This window comes from Tripterygium wilfordii, chromosome 16 (genome assembly GCF_013401445.1).
Source record: "Tripterygium wilfordii isolate XIE 37 chromosome 16, ASM1340144v1, whole genome shotgun sequence".
Taxonomy (NCBI): domain Eukaryota; kingdom Viridiplantae; phylum Streptophyta; class Magnoliopsida; order Celastrales; family Celastraceae; genus Tripterygium; species Tripterygium wilfordii.
The window spans coordinates 10,721,380-10,735,837 of NC_052247.1; the positions used below are offsets into that span (position 1 = coordinate 10,721,380).

At 35.9% G+C, this 14,458-nt stretch overlaps 1 protein-coding gene across 1 annotated transcript; it reads left to right on the top strand.

Annotated features, from left to right (window-relative positions):
* The first annotated feature begins 1,293 nt into the window (after positions 1-1,293).
* On the top strand, positions 1,294-10,565 carry LOC119981511 (tryptophan--tRNA ligase, cytoplasmic-like). Its single transcript, XM_038824663.1, has 12 exons — positions 1,294-1,573; positions 1,951-2,070; positions 3,353-3,538; positions 4,008-4,059; positions 4,197-4,262; positions 4,658-4,744; positions 5,528-5,620; positions 7,528-7,608; positions 8,378-8,449; positions 9,187-9,255; positions 9,383-9,493; positions 10,176-10,565. The coding sequence occupies exons 1-12, from the start codon at positions 1,350-1,352 to the stop codon at positions 10,224-10,226; spliced, it is 1,212 nt and encodes a 403-aa protein (XP_038680591.1). The 5' UTR covers positions 1,294-1,349; the 3' UTR covers positions 10,227-10,565.
* The last annotated feature ends 3,893 nt before the right edge of the window (positions 10,566-14,458 follow it).

Below are 14,458 nucleotides of genomic sequence, written 5' to 3' on the forward strand. Positions count from 1 at the left end.
CTACAAACTTCAGTTTTCTAAAAGTATTTTCATCAAGCTTTAATTTCCATTTGAAGATCTCCACTGCAATCCAACTCAAAAGTTCAAATCTTCCAAACCAAAATGATTTACAAGTTGACAGAATTCAAATATTTCCCCAGTTTAGACTAATATGCATCTTATAAAATTATAGATGGTATAAAAATTGGGCCCTAATTTCACAACACATCAATGGGATTCAAAGCTCAAACTAACCTAAGATTGAGAACACGAGGGGATTACCGATGTGTGAAACTTGGTCGCAAAACCCAACTGATTTGCGTACGTCGTTACTGATCGGCCGCAGGTTGAGATCCTTCGATGGAGAAGAAAATCGAGATTCAAAGCTCAAAATAACATAAGATTGAGGAGAACACGAGGGGATTATCAATGTGTGAAGCTTGGTCACAAAACCCGATTGATTTGCATACACTGTTGTCGGTCGACCGCATGTCGAGATCTTCGACGGAGAAGAAAATCGCAGCAGCAGAGGTTTGTAACGGTGTCGTGTGATTTTGAGTACTTGTGATGGCAGAGTGTGTAATTATATGGGTCCATTCACGGTATTTCCATTAGCATTAAACGAAATAGTCTTAAAATTGTACAAAACTTCACAATTCCAAAACGAGCATTATATGGTCTTGAAATTGCATTGAAATTTGGACCCCAAAACAGCTGTTTGGTTGGTCAATACAATAAATGGTTGACATACAATATATTGTGGCTCTAAATGGTGCACCAAACGGTGCCATACTCTCCTCCAAACGGATCCTAAATGATTAGTTCTTTTGCTTTCTGCCTTTAGGTGCTAGCTTTGGTTCTTTTAAATTTTCAATCTTGTATGAATGTTTATGATATGAAAATTGATATTTCAAAGTTCAAATCTTCGGTTAATTATTTACGACGGTTAGCAAGCCGACAACTGATATACATACTCATTAAGCAATCGATAATGTTGATTGTTCGACCAATAAACAATTGACCCGAACTTAGGCCCAAACATCAGTTGAACATAAAATGAGAAAACAAGCATGGAGCAAAATTAAAAAGTAAAAACAATTTAGCTCCAAATAAAAATATTTTAAATTGAAGAATCACTTAACTTCTTTTTAAAAAGGTATTATTAGGGTTTTTAAATTCATAAAAAGCATTAATAATTTGTTTCACATTTTTTTATTATTTTTAAAAATTATGATTAGGGTTTAATTTAGAAAAAAACATTAATTTTTTATTAATTTTAAAAATTATACTAACTAGGGTTTATCTGAAGTATACATTCTCTTAACTCCGAAAGTGAAAGCGCAAGCGTAGTCCGTAGAAGAAGAAAGAAGATGGCGGAGGAGAAGAGGGAGGGGAGAGAAGTAAACGAAGAGGAAGACCAGGTTGTGAACCCGTGGGAGGTGTCGGCCGGGGACGGAGGTAAAATCGATTACGACAAGCTGATCGACAAATTCGGCTGCCAGAGGCTAGACGACGTGATTATCCGCCGTGTTGAACACCTCACTACTCGCCCCGCCCACGTATTCCTCCGCCGTGGTGTCTTCTTTGCCCACCGGTAAAGCTATTTTTCCTTTTCTCTTTTCGCAAAAAATACTCACTATTGGCTCGATGTTTCAACCAAAAATCATAGAATGGCCGATTTAGGATGACTTGCCTTTGCCGTACAGGCTCATATGCAGTCTTGATTGGACGCTACCTCCGACATACTTTAGATTGCTCTTGCTCTTCTTACAATTCTATTTGTAGCTCTGTTGGTCGAACCACCAATAAGTGGTCGAGTGTCAGAGGCTTGAGGGCTGGTATTGGTGGTGACGGAGGTTGTGGTGGTGTCTTCGATGAGTTGATATTGTTCCGTCTCTTATTTCAAAAAGAAAAACAAAGTCCCGTCTTATTACATATTTGCATTGGTGTTGATGGGATTATTGCGCTCAGGGATTTCAATGACTTACTGGATTCGTATGAGAGGGGGGAGAAGTTCTATCTTTACACAGGAAGAGGGCCCTCATCTGAGGCTTTGCATTTGGGTCATTTGGTGCCATTTATGTTTACCAAGTAAGTTACCTTCTTTGTGGAGTACTTTTTTTTTTTTTTTCGGAATTGTAATGTTGTTTGGTATCAAATTTTTACTCTTGAATTCCTTTTTTTTTCTCTTTAAAAAACATGACTTTTCTATTTTTGGCTTCTAATTTTCGGTATCCACCCTGCGCCATTGATGTTCTTTCTGATTGGGTTATAGAGATAAATGTTTTGATAAATAACATCATACGTGCATTTAAAGTTTTGTACTTTATTGCTTTTGCCTGATTGTAGCTCAGTTTTTAGATGGAAATGGATTTGATTAGAAGTTATGAATTAGAGATGGCTTTGAATGGGCAAGTAGTCCAATCAGTTAAGAGAGCTCATCAAACTTGTGTATTTGCACTGTTTATGGCCTTATGGGTTATTGAGATATCTCTCAAGATCATGGGAGTGATTGGAGACTCTATCATTGATGAGCTTAAAGCCCGGTCTTAATAGTTTTTGTGCTGTTAAATGTGTCTTATTCTTGTTCTTCAAGTCCCCTTGATTTAGGGTGAGCAAGTTAAGTTAATATTCACTAGTCAGACTATGAGATTTGTTAATTCTTCTAGTATAAGAAAGAAGAAAGTTCATTTAAGTTGCTTTACGAATTTTTTGCCGATACTATGTGCAGACTTTTAATTTAAGGTGCTTAACCATTTGAACTGCACCCTCCTATCATTTAAAACTGTTTATTATTTTGAATCTTTTCAGCATTCCATTTGAATGACTGATGGATTTACATAAATGATTTTATGTTCCTATTATGTGATAAGGACAAGTACCTCATGCCCAGGGATTTGTGTAGATCTTGTCCCTTTTCTTTTGTTGGTGTAAACTGAACTTTTCTGGCATTTTATATACACAGACTGCTTTTTTAAAATATTGCCCATTTGCCCTACATGTGATTTCCAAATGTCTTCGTTTATCTTAACATTATTAATTGCTGGGAATGGATTAAATATTATATGCCTCTATCTGTGTGTGACTCGAGAAGACAGATTTTTCTTCATCCTGAAACTGTGGATTCTTTTTGAAATGTTTCACCAGGTTTTATGACACCTTGTATTATTGATGCCTCATCATTTTTTTTTTTTTACCTTTTTATTGGTTGGTTTTGTGTTTTGTAGCATAGATAAAATAAAATATAGTTGTGGTCTCCCCGAACAAAGAGAGCTGTAATTATCTTTTGTCATACCTTTTTATGTTTTGTGACTTCTGAGACAAAACTATACTATTTGTTTGACTATTGGTTCATATATGGTACTTGTTGCAGGTACTTGCAAGAGGCTTTTAAGGTTCCTCTAGTTATACAGCTGACTGATGATGAGAAGTGCATGTGGAAGAATCTCTCTGTGGAAGAGAGCATGAGACTTGCTCGGGAGAATGCTAAAGACATAATTGCTTGTGGGTTTGATGTAACTAAAACCTTCATCTTCTCAGATTTTGATTATGTTGGTGGGTAAGTGACAATGATGCATCAACGATACTAGCCTTTCTTTGAAAGGAAAAGAACAATCACGCCTCACAAGTTTTGTAGGTGATGCAAAGTTCACGGTTGTTCTTAAGGTTTTTTCCGATTCCAACCATGTTAATGACTGATTCTTTTAACTAAGTCACGTGAAATAATCTTTATTATCATCATAAGTTTATGAATATATAGACAATTATTAAAAGAAATTGAGGGCGAGCCTTGGCGCACTGGTAGTGTGGCTTGGTTGCTGTATGGGTATAAATGAGAATTCCTAGGGTGCTATCTTTATATGTCCTTGAAGGTTGATGTGAGTTGAATATATTTTATTTTCTTTCTTTTTGAAAAAATATAAAAACTTTTTATAGTCAATTTGTTTCTGAAGTTTGTTTTTACGATTTTTTTCTTCTATAATTTACATGTGCCACTTGGTTTATGCTATATCTTATTCTATATGCAGTGCCTTCTACCGAAATATGGTGAAGATTCAAAAGTGTGTCACATATAATAAGGTGGCTATGTGTACTCTTAATTTAGAACCTCAAGGAATTATTTTTCTTACCTTTTCTCCCTTTCATTAGGAAAAAATAGTTTTCATGTTGCTCTTTCTAAATCATTTGCATATAAATAATCTACTGCTGGTGTTCAGGTTGTGGGCATTTTTGGTTTCACGGGTGAAGATCATATTGGAAAAGTGTCTTTTCCATCTATACAGGTTAGTCCCTTGCTTTTTGTCACATACTACATGTGTGTGCCTGGTCACTGCCTTTTGATGGTTCTACTGGGCCTCTAAGGGAAGTTGTTCTTTTCAGTATTTTTTTGGAAGGCAAGGTAGCCTGGTAGGGCAACTTGTAGGCATCTGATTATTACAATACTAAAGTTTATTTAAATCTTCTCCTCTGTGCTTGTTGAATAAATATCTTTTACGCTCAAAAGGTAGCTATAAGTTTTGGCGTATCTGTCATTACCTTTTGCAAACACGTGCTTGCCATTATGAAAATCATATTGACTAATTGACATTTTGGTCGTGGAAAACAGTTCCTGACTTGATTTTCCTGATCTCTTTTTACTGCTGAATTGTTCCAATATGTTTCTTTTCTTTTATTGCAGGCAGCTCCATCATTTCCTAGTTCATTTCCGCACCTATTTTCTGGCAAAACCGACCTGCGGTGCTTGATTCCTTGTGCAATTGACCAGGTTGATTCCCTTGTTGTGGTTTTCCTCATTGTTGAGCAATCTGACTTTGAATATGCCTTTTAATTTACTAATGGTTATAGAAATATGAACTATGCTACAGTTATTATTTCTAGAGCCAATACGACTGAATTTTCATTAGAAAATTTGCTCCTTACTGCTTTTCTTTGACTTGAACATGTACGCTTGTACTCCTGCTGTAGTGCTGCATATATGTCTGTACGGGGGCATTTAGAGTTAAGGTTTGCATCACATGTGACATGTGAGTCTGTAATGGTCATGAACCGTCTTTTCATTTGCAATCATTTTGTTATACCAACGTAATCTCTTCCTTATGGTTGCTGTAAGCGAGTTTTTTCTTCTTATTCGACTTCTGTTGTTACACTTTTTGATCATTTCCATCTAGGTGTTCAATAATGAGTATCAGAGGATTGAAATGTGCTTTTGTCAGAAACCTGTCCACAAGATCAAGCATATGTGGACCAGTATTGTGTTACAGGTTGAGTCAAATGGGCTTAAGATAGGGGATTGTAATGATGTATATTCATGGTTGTTTGTTACCTGGTGGGGAATATTCTGAGTATTATTTTATTAAAGAATTATGTTCTATGAAAATGTTGAGGTTGAAATTAAATTTTGATGGTTGAGCATTTCCCTGACGCAAACTGTCATTTTAGTTATTCTGTGATTCATTTTAGGCGATTCTTTTAATCTGTCTCTTTCTATGTTGCATGTATGCTCGCCTTCTCTGTTCTTAGTGATTCATTGCCTATCCATGATATTCAGGATCCTTATTTCAGAATGACACGAGACGTTGCTCCTCGGATAGGACATCACAAGCCTGCACTGATCGAATCATTGTTCTTTCCTGCCTTGCAGGTAATTTGAGGTGTACTATGTGTAGGTACTGTTGTATTTGATACTTATGGAAGGCAAGCACATTGTTATACATGGTTTTGCATGTCCACATGCAATATATCTATCATGTGTTGCCTGGGTAGAGTTTGGATGCCAACGAACTTGTCTCTCCCTCCTCTTCGCCATCCCATTTTATTCTAGGTTTCTTTTAGTACCTTGACGATTGTAGATATACGTTCATTGTTCCAAGTGGTTTTTATTTTGAATGGAAAAGATTTATTAACGGCACCAAGGGGTGCAACCCAAAAACAAACAAGGATTACACTTATGAGATTTTGAAACGATAAAAAACATTAGTACACATTCCGTTCAACGAGACCTTAAGCGCAGGGAGCCATCCATAAAAAAACCCATAAACTAAGAATTTTTGAATGTATTCTTTCGTGTTGCTTAAATACGATTCCGTTCTTTCAAAACTTTGAGCAAAAAGCCCCAACTCAAGTTATGAAAAGCCTTCTCCATATCCAGTTTTCAAAGGATCATTTGCTTCTTCATCTTGGTGTAATAATCTACAATCTCATTAGCAATCAAAGAAGCATCTAGAATTTGCCTCCTTTGCACATACACATGTTGAGCCTACTGCGCAATCTTACCCATAACTGACAATGCTAACCTACCAGCCAAAAACTTAGCAACCCACTTGTAAAGACTACTCAAGAGACTAATAGGCTCGAAGTCCTTGATATCCAATACTCCAGGTTTTATAGGCTCCAAAGTCCAAACTAATAAAGGTAGAATTCATGGACTTGACAAACCTACCAGTATGATGAAAGTTGACAAATATCCGCATCACATCGCTCTTGATGATAGTCCAGAACCGCTTAAAAAAGTAAAGGAGAACCCATCCGAGCCTGGAGATTTACCACCATTGAAAGCATCAAGGGAAGATTTACTTCCTCCTCCGAGAAAGGATTTTTCAGTTCAGCAGCCTTTAGCCTCATTGTTCCAAGTGGGTTGCTTCTATATCTGGTGACATTATTAGTTTGTGATCATTCTAGAAGACATGCATGTGTAACCTTACACACTGAGGGAAATTTTTTTGATTTATGCATCCACTTTACGTGATTTATATGAATTTTACTAATAATTTAAGAGGAGAAAGAAAAGATGCTCTTAAAGCTATTGTTAAAATGCATTCAGCCTCTTATAACAACTTTTACCTTTGAAGGACTCTGATTTGCATTTACTCTTTGGTCATTGAGCAACATTTTTATGTCTTTTTTGGGCTTCAGAGGATTATTTGTTTGTTGGTCTCACATTTTGTGTATTGCATTTGTCACCCAGCGTTTAATGTATGGTTAATCTAAAATGCTTGTTGAGCCTTTACTGTGTTTCGGCTTGAAAAATTGATATTATCCTCATGGTCTTTTAGATTGAGACAAGACTATTAATAAAGGTAAACAACTCCCGTGCACAAGTCTCCTGCGATGGTTGGGGTCGGGGATAGACATGATGTATGCAGACCTTACCCTTACATGATATGTGGAGAGGCTGTTTCCAAGAGTTAAACGTGTGAACTCTTGGTTGCATCACTGCAATTCTACCACTGAGACAACTATTAATATTTGTCAAATTTCATCGTAAAGTTTACTTACTGGAGCTCTTAGTTTAATAAGCAGTTTACTTGGTAGTCCTTTCCATAATAAAGAATTCTGAGTATATTCAATTTATTTGAGAAACATAGCTCTAGTTGTGGCAAACTTTAGATACTCATATTTTCAAAGACTTGTTAAATTCTGATTGTAGATTATTACTGTATTTTAGATTGAAATGCTTAGTATGTCATATTTCCAGTGCGTAGAACCATCTTTATGTTTTATTTGTCTTTTACTTGATTCACCCTAATACTTGATTATGGAAATGTGCAGGGGGAGACAGGAAAGATGTCTGCTAGTGATCCAAATTCGGCAATATATGTGACAGATTCTGCAAAGGACATTAAGAACAAGGTGGCTTATTAGAGCACATACACATTACACGCCTCCCTCTAGATTCTAAACAATTTCAATTCAACATGCTCTAGTTTTTTGCTACATTTTATAGCGTGTTCCAATTATCTCCCTGCTTACTTGATGGTTGGTTACAGATCTGTTCATTCATCAATATGAACTGTAGCCATTTTCATTTTGAAGTTCTTTGATAGGCTATGGATAACATATTAATTGATCTTTGATTGATCGGTATCAGATTATTGGCAAAAAGATTTGTCAAAGTCACGTTTCTTAATTTTTTCTTTCCAAACTAGCAGTTCTTGGATTCAAGGTTCTTCCTTTCATGTCTAACTCAATTCTAGCGAGCCCCCATGCAAATGTTGAAGATTGACAACTATGAAATGAAAGGTTCTAATAATCAATTGTGCCGTCATTTGTTTGAATTAATTGGTCTTCAAGTCAGTCATTTAAAAGAAACATTGAAACCTTTTTACAGGATATTCATAATACTTCCCAATTGAAAATCTTGATCAGTTGTAAACATATTCCCTTTTTTTTTGTTTAATAGGATACCAAAGTGGATTATATACTCATTCGGTACAGCTTCGGAGATGTGGAATTAAGTTTTTTTTAATTTAATTTGATTTCTTCCTTTGGTCCTCTCCATTGATTGCATAGTTTCTAATTGCCCATGCTCTGCTTAGATACTTTTATTTATTACAATCACGTGTTGAGGTTATATTATTCCTATCTTTTTATTAGTAGTTTCTTGTGATGATCTTGACAGATAAATAAGTATGCATTCTCTGGTGGGCAAGATTCTGCAGAGAAACAGAGACTTTATGGAGCAAATCTTGAGGTATGTAATTTTGTATTATACTCGTTTTGTTTTACTTACCATTTTGTGGATGATCTACAAACTACATTTTAACAAGGATGCTTGTGAGGCTTTTTTTTTTCTTTTTTTCTTTTGCCAGATTATTGGGCATTTTACCGTTGAATAATATAGATCCTGTTTGTTCCTCAGAAAATAACTTACATCGAAATGATTCTACATTTTATAATTTTGATGTGTTATTGAAAGATACGTTGATAGAAATTTTTTCTTGGTAAGCATAAACCCAAGTTTACCTGTCCTTTGACAATAATTTGTCCTTTCGAGTGGGCTCAAGTTTTCTGTAACCATTTCTTAGTTTCATGCCTCGCAGCTGGCACTTGCTCTTGTCCACTAACCACAGACAACAATTGCTTGTTACTTGGCTGTACACAGGCTGTAGAGCAGCTGTAAAAGCTATACTTGTGTCACCAATAACATCTATTGGATGGTCTAGTGCAATAACCTAAAAAAATTGAATGTATTCTTTCATGTTGCTTAAGAGCAAACTATTTTTCCTGAAATAGTCATTTCATTTTTTTGAAGAGGAAATTAGCACTACATTTTTTCCGAAGGGGTTTGAGGGAGGAAAAAAGAGTTGTCTATCTGCTGCTTTATTGGTATTTAGGATTCTTGTTTCATTTATATGTGATGCAGAAATTTCTGGATTATCTTATTTACTATTATTTGTTGATATCCATTACCTTGGGAGCATAATTCAGGTAGATATACCCATAAAATATCTGAACTTTTTCTTGGAGGATGATGCTGAGCTTGATCACATAAAGGCGGTGAGACTACTATTTACTTGACCTATGTTGTATTCTAGAAATCTTTCCTCGTCTCAAATTATTGTCAGTAAACATCCCTGTAATTCCTGCGTGGATACGTTGATAAACAATACTAAGCTGTTTCCAGGCATATGCAAAAGGGGACATGTTATCGGGTCAGGTAAAGAAGCGACTTGCTGAGATTTTGACTGGTATGGTGGAAAGACATCGTAGGGAAAGAGCTGCTGTGACAGAAGAGGTAATTTCTTTCTTACGATTATAGATTGATATTTAAGTTCAGGAGACGTTATGACGAGGAGATTATTCAGTGGAAATGCAGAAGTACATAAACAGTCTTTTACATTTAAAAGAAGTATAGTTGTTTGTGGAAGTAGGTTTGTTATGGAAATCTTTCTCAAAAGTAATTTTAATCAATCATTGCAAAGAGAAGTATTCTAAAACTTGTGTTTTTATTATATAATGCATAGGAACCTGTTCTTAGCACCTACAAAGTTATACATATGGATACTTAAACCTAGATTCTAAAAAATTGAAATTTTATCAAAGGTAATAAATGCGAATCATAATAGGAGAGGATTTTGACCTGAAAAGCTGACATAAGTTAGATTATATCAGGTTTTCTAAAACTAATATGTAGCGAGGTGCCAAATGAATCAAAATTTTCAAGTTTCTAACAGATTTTATGAAATACTGACGCAATGTTAGACATGTTAAAAGTCTCTTAGAGATTAATGACTATATTTGACTATGGCAATAAATTCTATATTGAAATTCTAAGGTATCATCTCTTGGAAAGCTATACAAGTGTGATAGCATAATGTTGCTAAATATTCGTTTTTCTTTAATGAGTGCAACGGAGTGTGAAAATTATGGTTGAGATTCTCAAGTCTTTGATTTTGATATTTGTTTTCTTGTTTTAGATGGTGGATGCTTTTATGGCGGTAAGACCCCTTCCCAGTATGTTTGACTAGAGATACAGATATGCCACATGATTTCTCCAACAAGCTTTTGAGCATTATTTTCATATCTTGTTTCGCCATAACACTCCATTGATTTCTCGACTTTGGGCCGCTATGTGGAAGTCTTAAGTTGCTACAAAGTTTCGGGGTTTTAGGGGATTTTGCTCGTTCTTGATAACGATATATGAATTGTTGTTAGAAAAGCTCATAACTACAGTTATTTCAGGTTTCTGCTGATATGCTGATTGTGTAATGCCAATCTCATATCATGAGCCAATTGGAAATTTTATGTTTGCTGACAAGAATTTACCCCGTATTTGTGTTATTTCAAAAAATCTAACATTTTGGATATTGCAGCTGCATTAATAATTTACTAAAAAAGCATAATGTTTGCTGATACAAGAAGGGGGTGTTTTTCATGAGCTTTGATGCAGCTGCTTTTCTTGTTTTTAAGAATATACCATTATGAAGTCAAAGAGCAGTAGACCCAGGGACAACAATACTAATTTGTTCTTAATTGTCGGTATCCCTCGCTCATGCCTTCTGGTATAATTTTATAATTTTCTGTTCTTGCTTGGTGAAACAATGATTATGGCAAATTCTATTAGTCTATTCTTGCTACTCCATGGTTTACATGTATTTAAAAACAGTAGAGATGCTTCAACTTTTATTATGTGGAATCCTAAATATTTACAAGTATTTAAAACATACTGTAAATCTTGCATCTCTAATCTTCATTGTGGAACCCTAAAATTTACCAAGTACTTAGAACTTACTGTAAATCTCGTGGGAGATGAGGAAGAAAATTTTTAGAATTAATTTACTTATGGGATTCGACTTATGAAATGTTAGTTGATTATTTGAAGTACAAGGATGATATTAGTGGATTTGTTGGCATGACGGGTGTAGGTGTTGTTAGCCTAAACGACCTAGACTGTGCATTTCCTAATTTGATAAAGGACTTTCTAAGTTTTATGATGTCGCAAATGTGCTTAGTGGTAATGGTTATTTTATGTCTTATTTAGCAGTTAGACAAATATATTTATTAAGTATGACAATTGCTAGGTATAGAGATGTATAACACACTTCAATTTTGCAAATGAGCCATTGGTTGAGTGGCAATGACTTTGCATGTCCCTGACTGAGGTCATGGGTTCTAGTCTCACCTCCTCCGAATATTTACAAAGAGGTGTGTGGGCTTCGTCTGCCCCTACTTGGGCTTGATAGTTTGCCCTTGCGTGGGTTTGATTTGTGCCTCTTGCATGGGGCCTGTTGACACCTGTACTTTCATAGGCTTGATCTGGTGGTGACTGATTCTAAAATATTGGGGTAACACTCCATTGATGTTTTGTTTGGCAGGATTGTTTGATCCTAGATTTGAGTTAGGGGTGCAAACAATAATAGAGGAATTTGGGACAAATATGAATGAATTTAAATGTGCTATATGATAGACATTGGTTATGATAGACAACATATTCCTTCCTCTTCTACGAACCGTGGTTCTGATGGGCAAAATATTCATCCACTCTACTTTTAGGGCCCGATTCGTTACCTTTGTAACGATAATTGTACTTTCATTACGTGACAATCTTTCGTATCTATTTAATTTAAAAATGTAGTGTAATCAAATTATTGGGTAACACTCCATTTAATTCTAAAATATCGGGATAGATAATTTTGTAAGTAGCATATATTGTAAATAATAAATGATAATAATAAATGAGGTGATAATAAATGATAACATATATGATTCTTGAAATGATGGTAGGTGTTTGGTGTTACTTTTGTTGATAGTATATATAATGTTAAATTGTTGTGTAAATCACAGGGTCATTTAACCTAAAATAAAATATATTACTCATTAAAATAAAATAAAAATAATTTCTTATTAGATTATTGTTGAACAAGCAAATAACTTTGACCCAATCTGAAAGACCATGGTTAGATAACTCCAGTTAAGAATTGATGAGTCCAAAGCTCCCAAATTCTTTCTTCTTCACATAGAAAAGCTGCAAACGTGAGATGCCGCCATGTCCATCTGAGAAGAGGTCTGCCCAAGGATAGCAGATTGTAATAATCTTGAAGCCAAATTCATGACCCAAGATCCAATTTTGCCTGAGAAGGATTTGACCCAGTAGGAAAATGTTCCTCCCCCTCTTGACCTGTCACCCGCCTCAAAATCGTGACCCCTCTTGGCCGTGGGATTGTGCTTGTGCTTCTTGATCCCTATCTGCTTCGAACGACACACTTCAGTTTATCACCACCATTAACAACCAGAGAAGAGGAAGACGGGGAAGAAGAGAGAGAGGTGAAGAAGATGGTGATATTAAGGGTAGCACAATGAAAAGCAGGGGTAGTTTTGTAAGATTATGGCAAATGCTTGTAAATGGTCACAAAATTGTTGATTTTAAATAATTTCGAAATGACAATAATATGGTTGTTGAATTGTCTTGTAATATGTGCCAAGAAAATGTTGTTTGGTGCACCATAACCATATATGATGGTTTTACCATATATGATGGTGTAAAATGGTGCGTGCAACCTTAGTGTTCATATCTAATCATATGCACACCTTTTATATTATATTATATGTACTTTTATTTTCATATATATTTATTCACCTTATATATATATAGTAGGCTTCGATATCAGTTGTCACAGGGTCAATTTTTTCGCTCTGTAAAATCACCTTGTGATGGCACTAAGAACACGTTCTTAGCCTTAGCCAATTCAACGCACGCATGGTAATTGTTCTCTCTCACACACATTAAAAATAGGCTACGCACACACAAACACATAACAAGTAAGCAAAGTCCTTAATTACATGAACATGCTAACCTTTATTAACTTTCACAAGCTTACAAAGGATTCTAGGATACAAGAGTAAGGAACACACTTACAAAATGTTATATTCTTAATAGTCAACCATAAGATTATTTATACATCCTATATACATGCACCATAGCCATGTAATGCAGTTAACAAAGCCCATAACTGCTTGGGGACAAAATTGTCTCGTCTGAAAACTGTCAAAATTGCCATTTCAAATCTCCCAGCAACTTTCGCAAATTGCCAAAATGTTAGTGTTGAGTTAGCTCTTAGTGGACACCAGAAAGATCGAATCCTGTAGTGTGTTTTTGAGTCTCTCAAGTTCACCTTGCTTCCTCGCACCTCATGCGTGCTCATCTCAGTAATCGTTGGCGTAAGGTGCACTCCAGCGCTGTCATCATCGAACCATCTCACGAAGGGGCTAACAAACCACCCCCACCAGAAGAAATCGATGCACTCGTCAAGAGTGAATCCTGGTACAGCCAAATCTGCTCCTCAAACTATCACAAAGTCACATCTCTTTCCCGACTTGCCTCCTCCATCAGACTACCTTTCACCAAAACTTAGTATGTTCTCCGGTTCTTTTTACTTTGTCCCAATGTGTGGTGGTCTAGAATTTTCTCCACTTCACGCTGAAACTGCTTCTGAGTGGTTGGAGGAGCCCATTTGACTTGCTTCCTTTTGGATCTGTCACATATTCATGGAACTGTTTAAGGTAACTTACATGAAACGTAGGATGTACCTTAAACCTTTTTGGCAGTGCCAATCGATAGGCAATGCTTCCCACTTTGCCTACTGTTGATCTTCTTCCAAATCAATGGAGTAAGTTTCAACAACACTTTGTCCCCCACTTGGAATTCAACAGATCTTCTTCCCTTGTTCACAAAATTTTTCATCCTTCTCGCAGCCTTTTTCACCCCCCTCGTAGCTTTGTTCAATGAATCTTGCGCTTCATCAAACAAGTCTTGTCTCTCCTTAGCAAAACCATATGCTACTGGACACCTTTCCCCAGAAGATGCCCTTGCCAACTCATGCGGAGTAAGTGGCTGTTGACCCATCACCAACTAAAATGGACTCATCTCGGTGCTGGATGTTCTGTGTAGATTGTTACAAAATTGTGTTGTGTCCAGCAAGTCTATTCAGTTCTTGTGACTCGTTGTAACATAGTGCCTAAAGTAGTCCTCTAACAACCGATTATCAGGTGACCCAATAACCGATTAAAGAACACAATTATACAAGTTACAATGGGCTTCTTCATGGTTTATAGCTCTGTTTCCTTATGTTTTTCTACGTTTTCATGATGTGGGACATGCAGCCTGAGATTTGTTTCCTTAGCTTATATATGTACAGACTACAGAGATGATCTTAACGGTCATAATTTGATGACCTCATGAAAGAAATAAATAAAAGGAATA

Bases quoted from the DNA above. Each gene is read 5' to 3' on its own strand.
- LOC119981511 (XM_038824663.1), top strand. From the start codon at position 1,350: ATGGCGGAGGAGAAGAGGGAGGGGAGAGAAGTAAACGAAGAGGAAGAC. The intron at 8,450-9,186 runs GTATGTAATTTT...AGCATAATTCAG, and splicing joins TTTATGGAGCAAATCTTGAG to GTAGATATACCCATAAAATA. The intron at 9,494-10,175 runs GTAATTTCTTTC...TTCTTGTTTTAG, and splicing joins GAGCTGCTGTGACAGAAGAG to ATGGTGGATGCTTTTATGGC.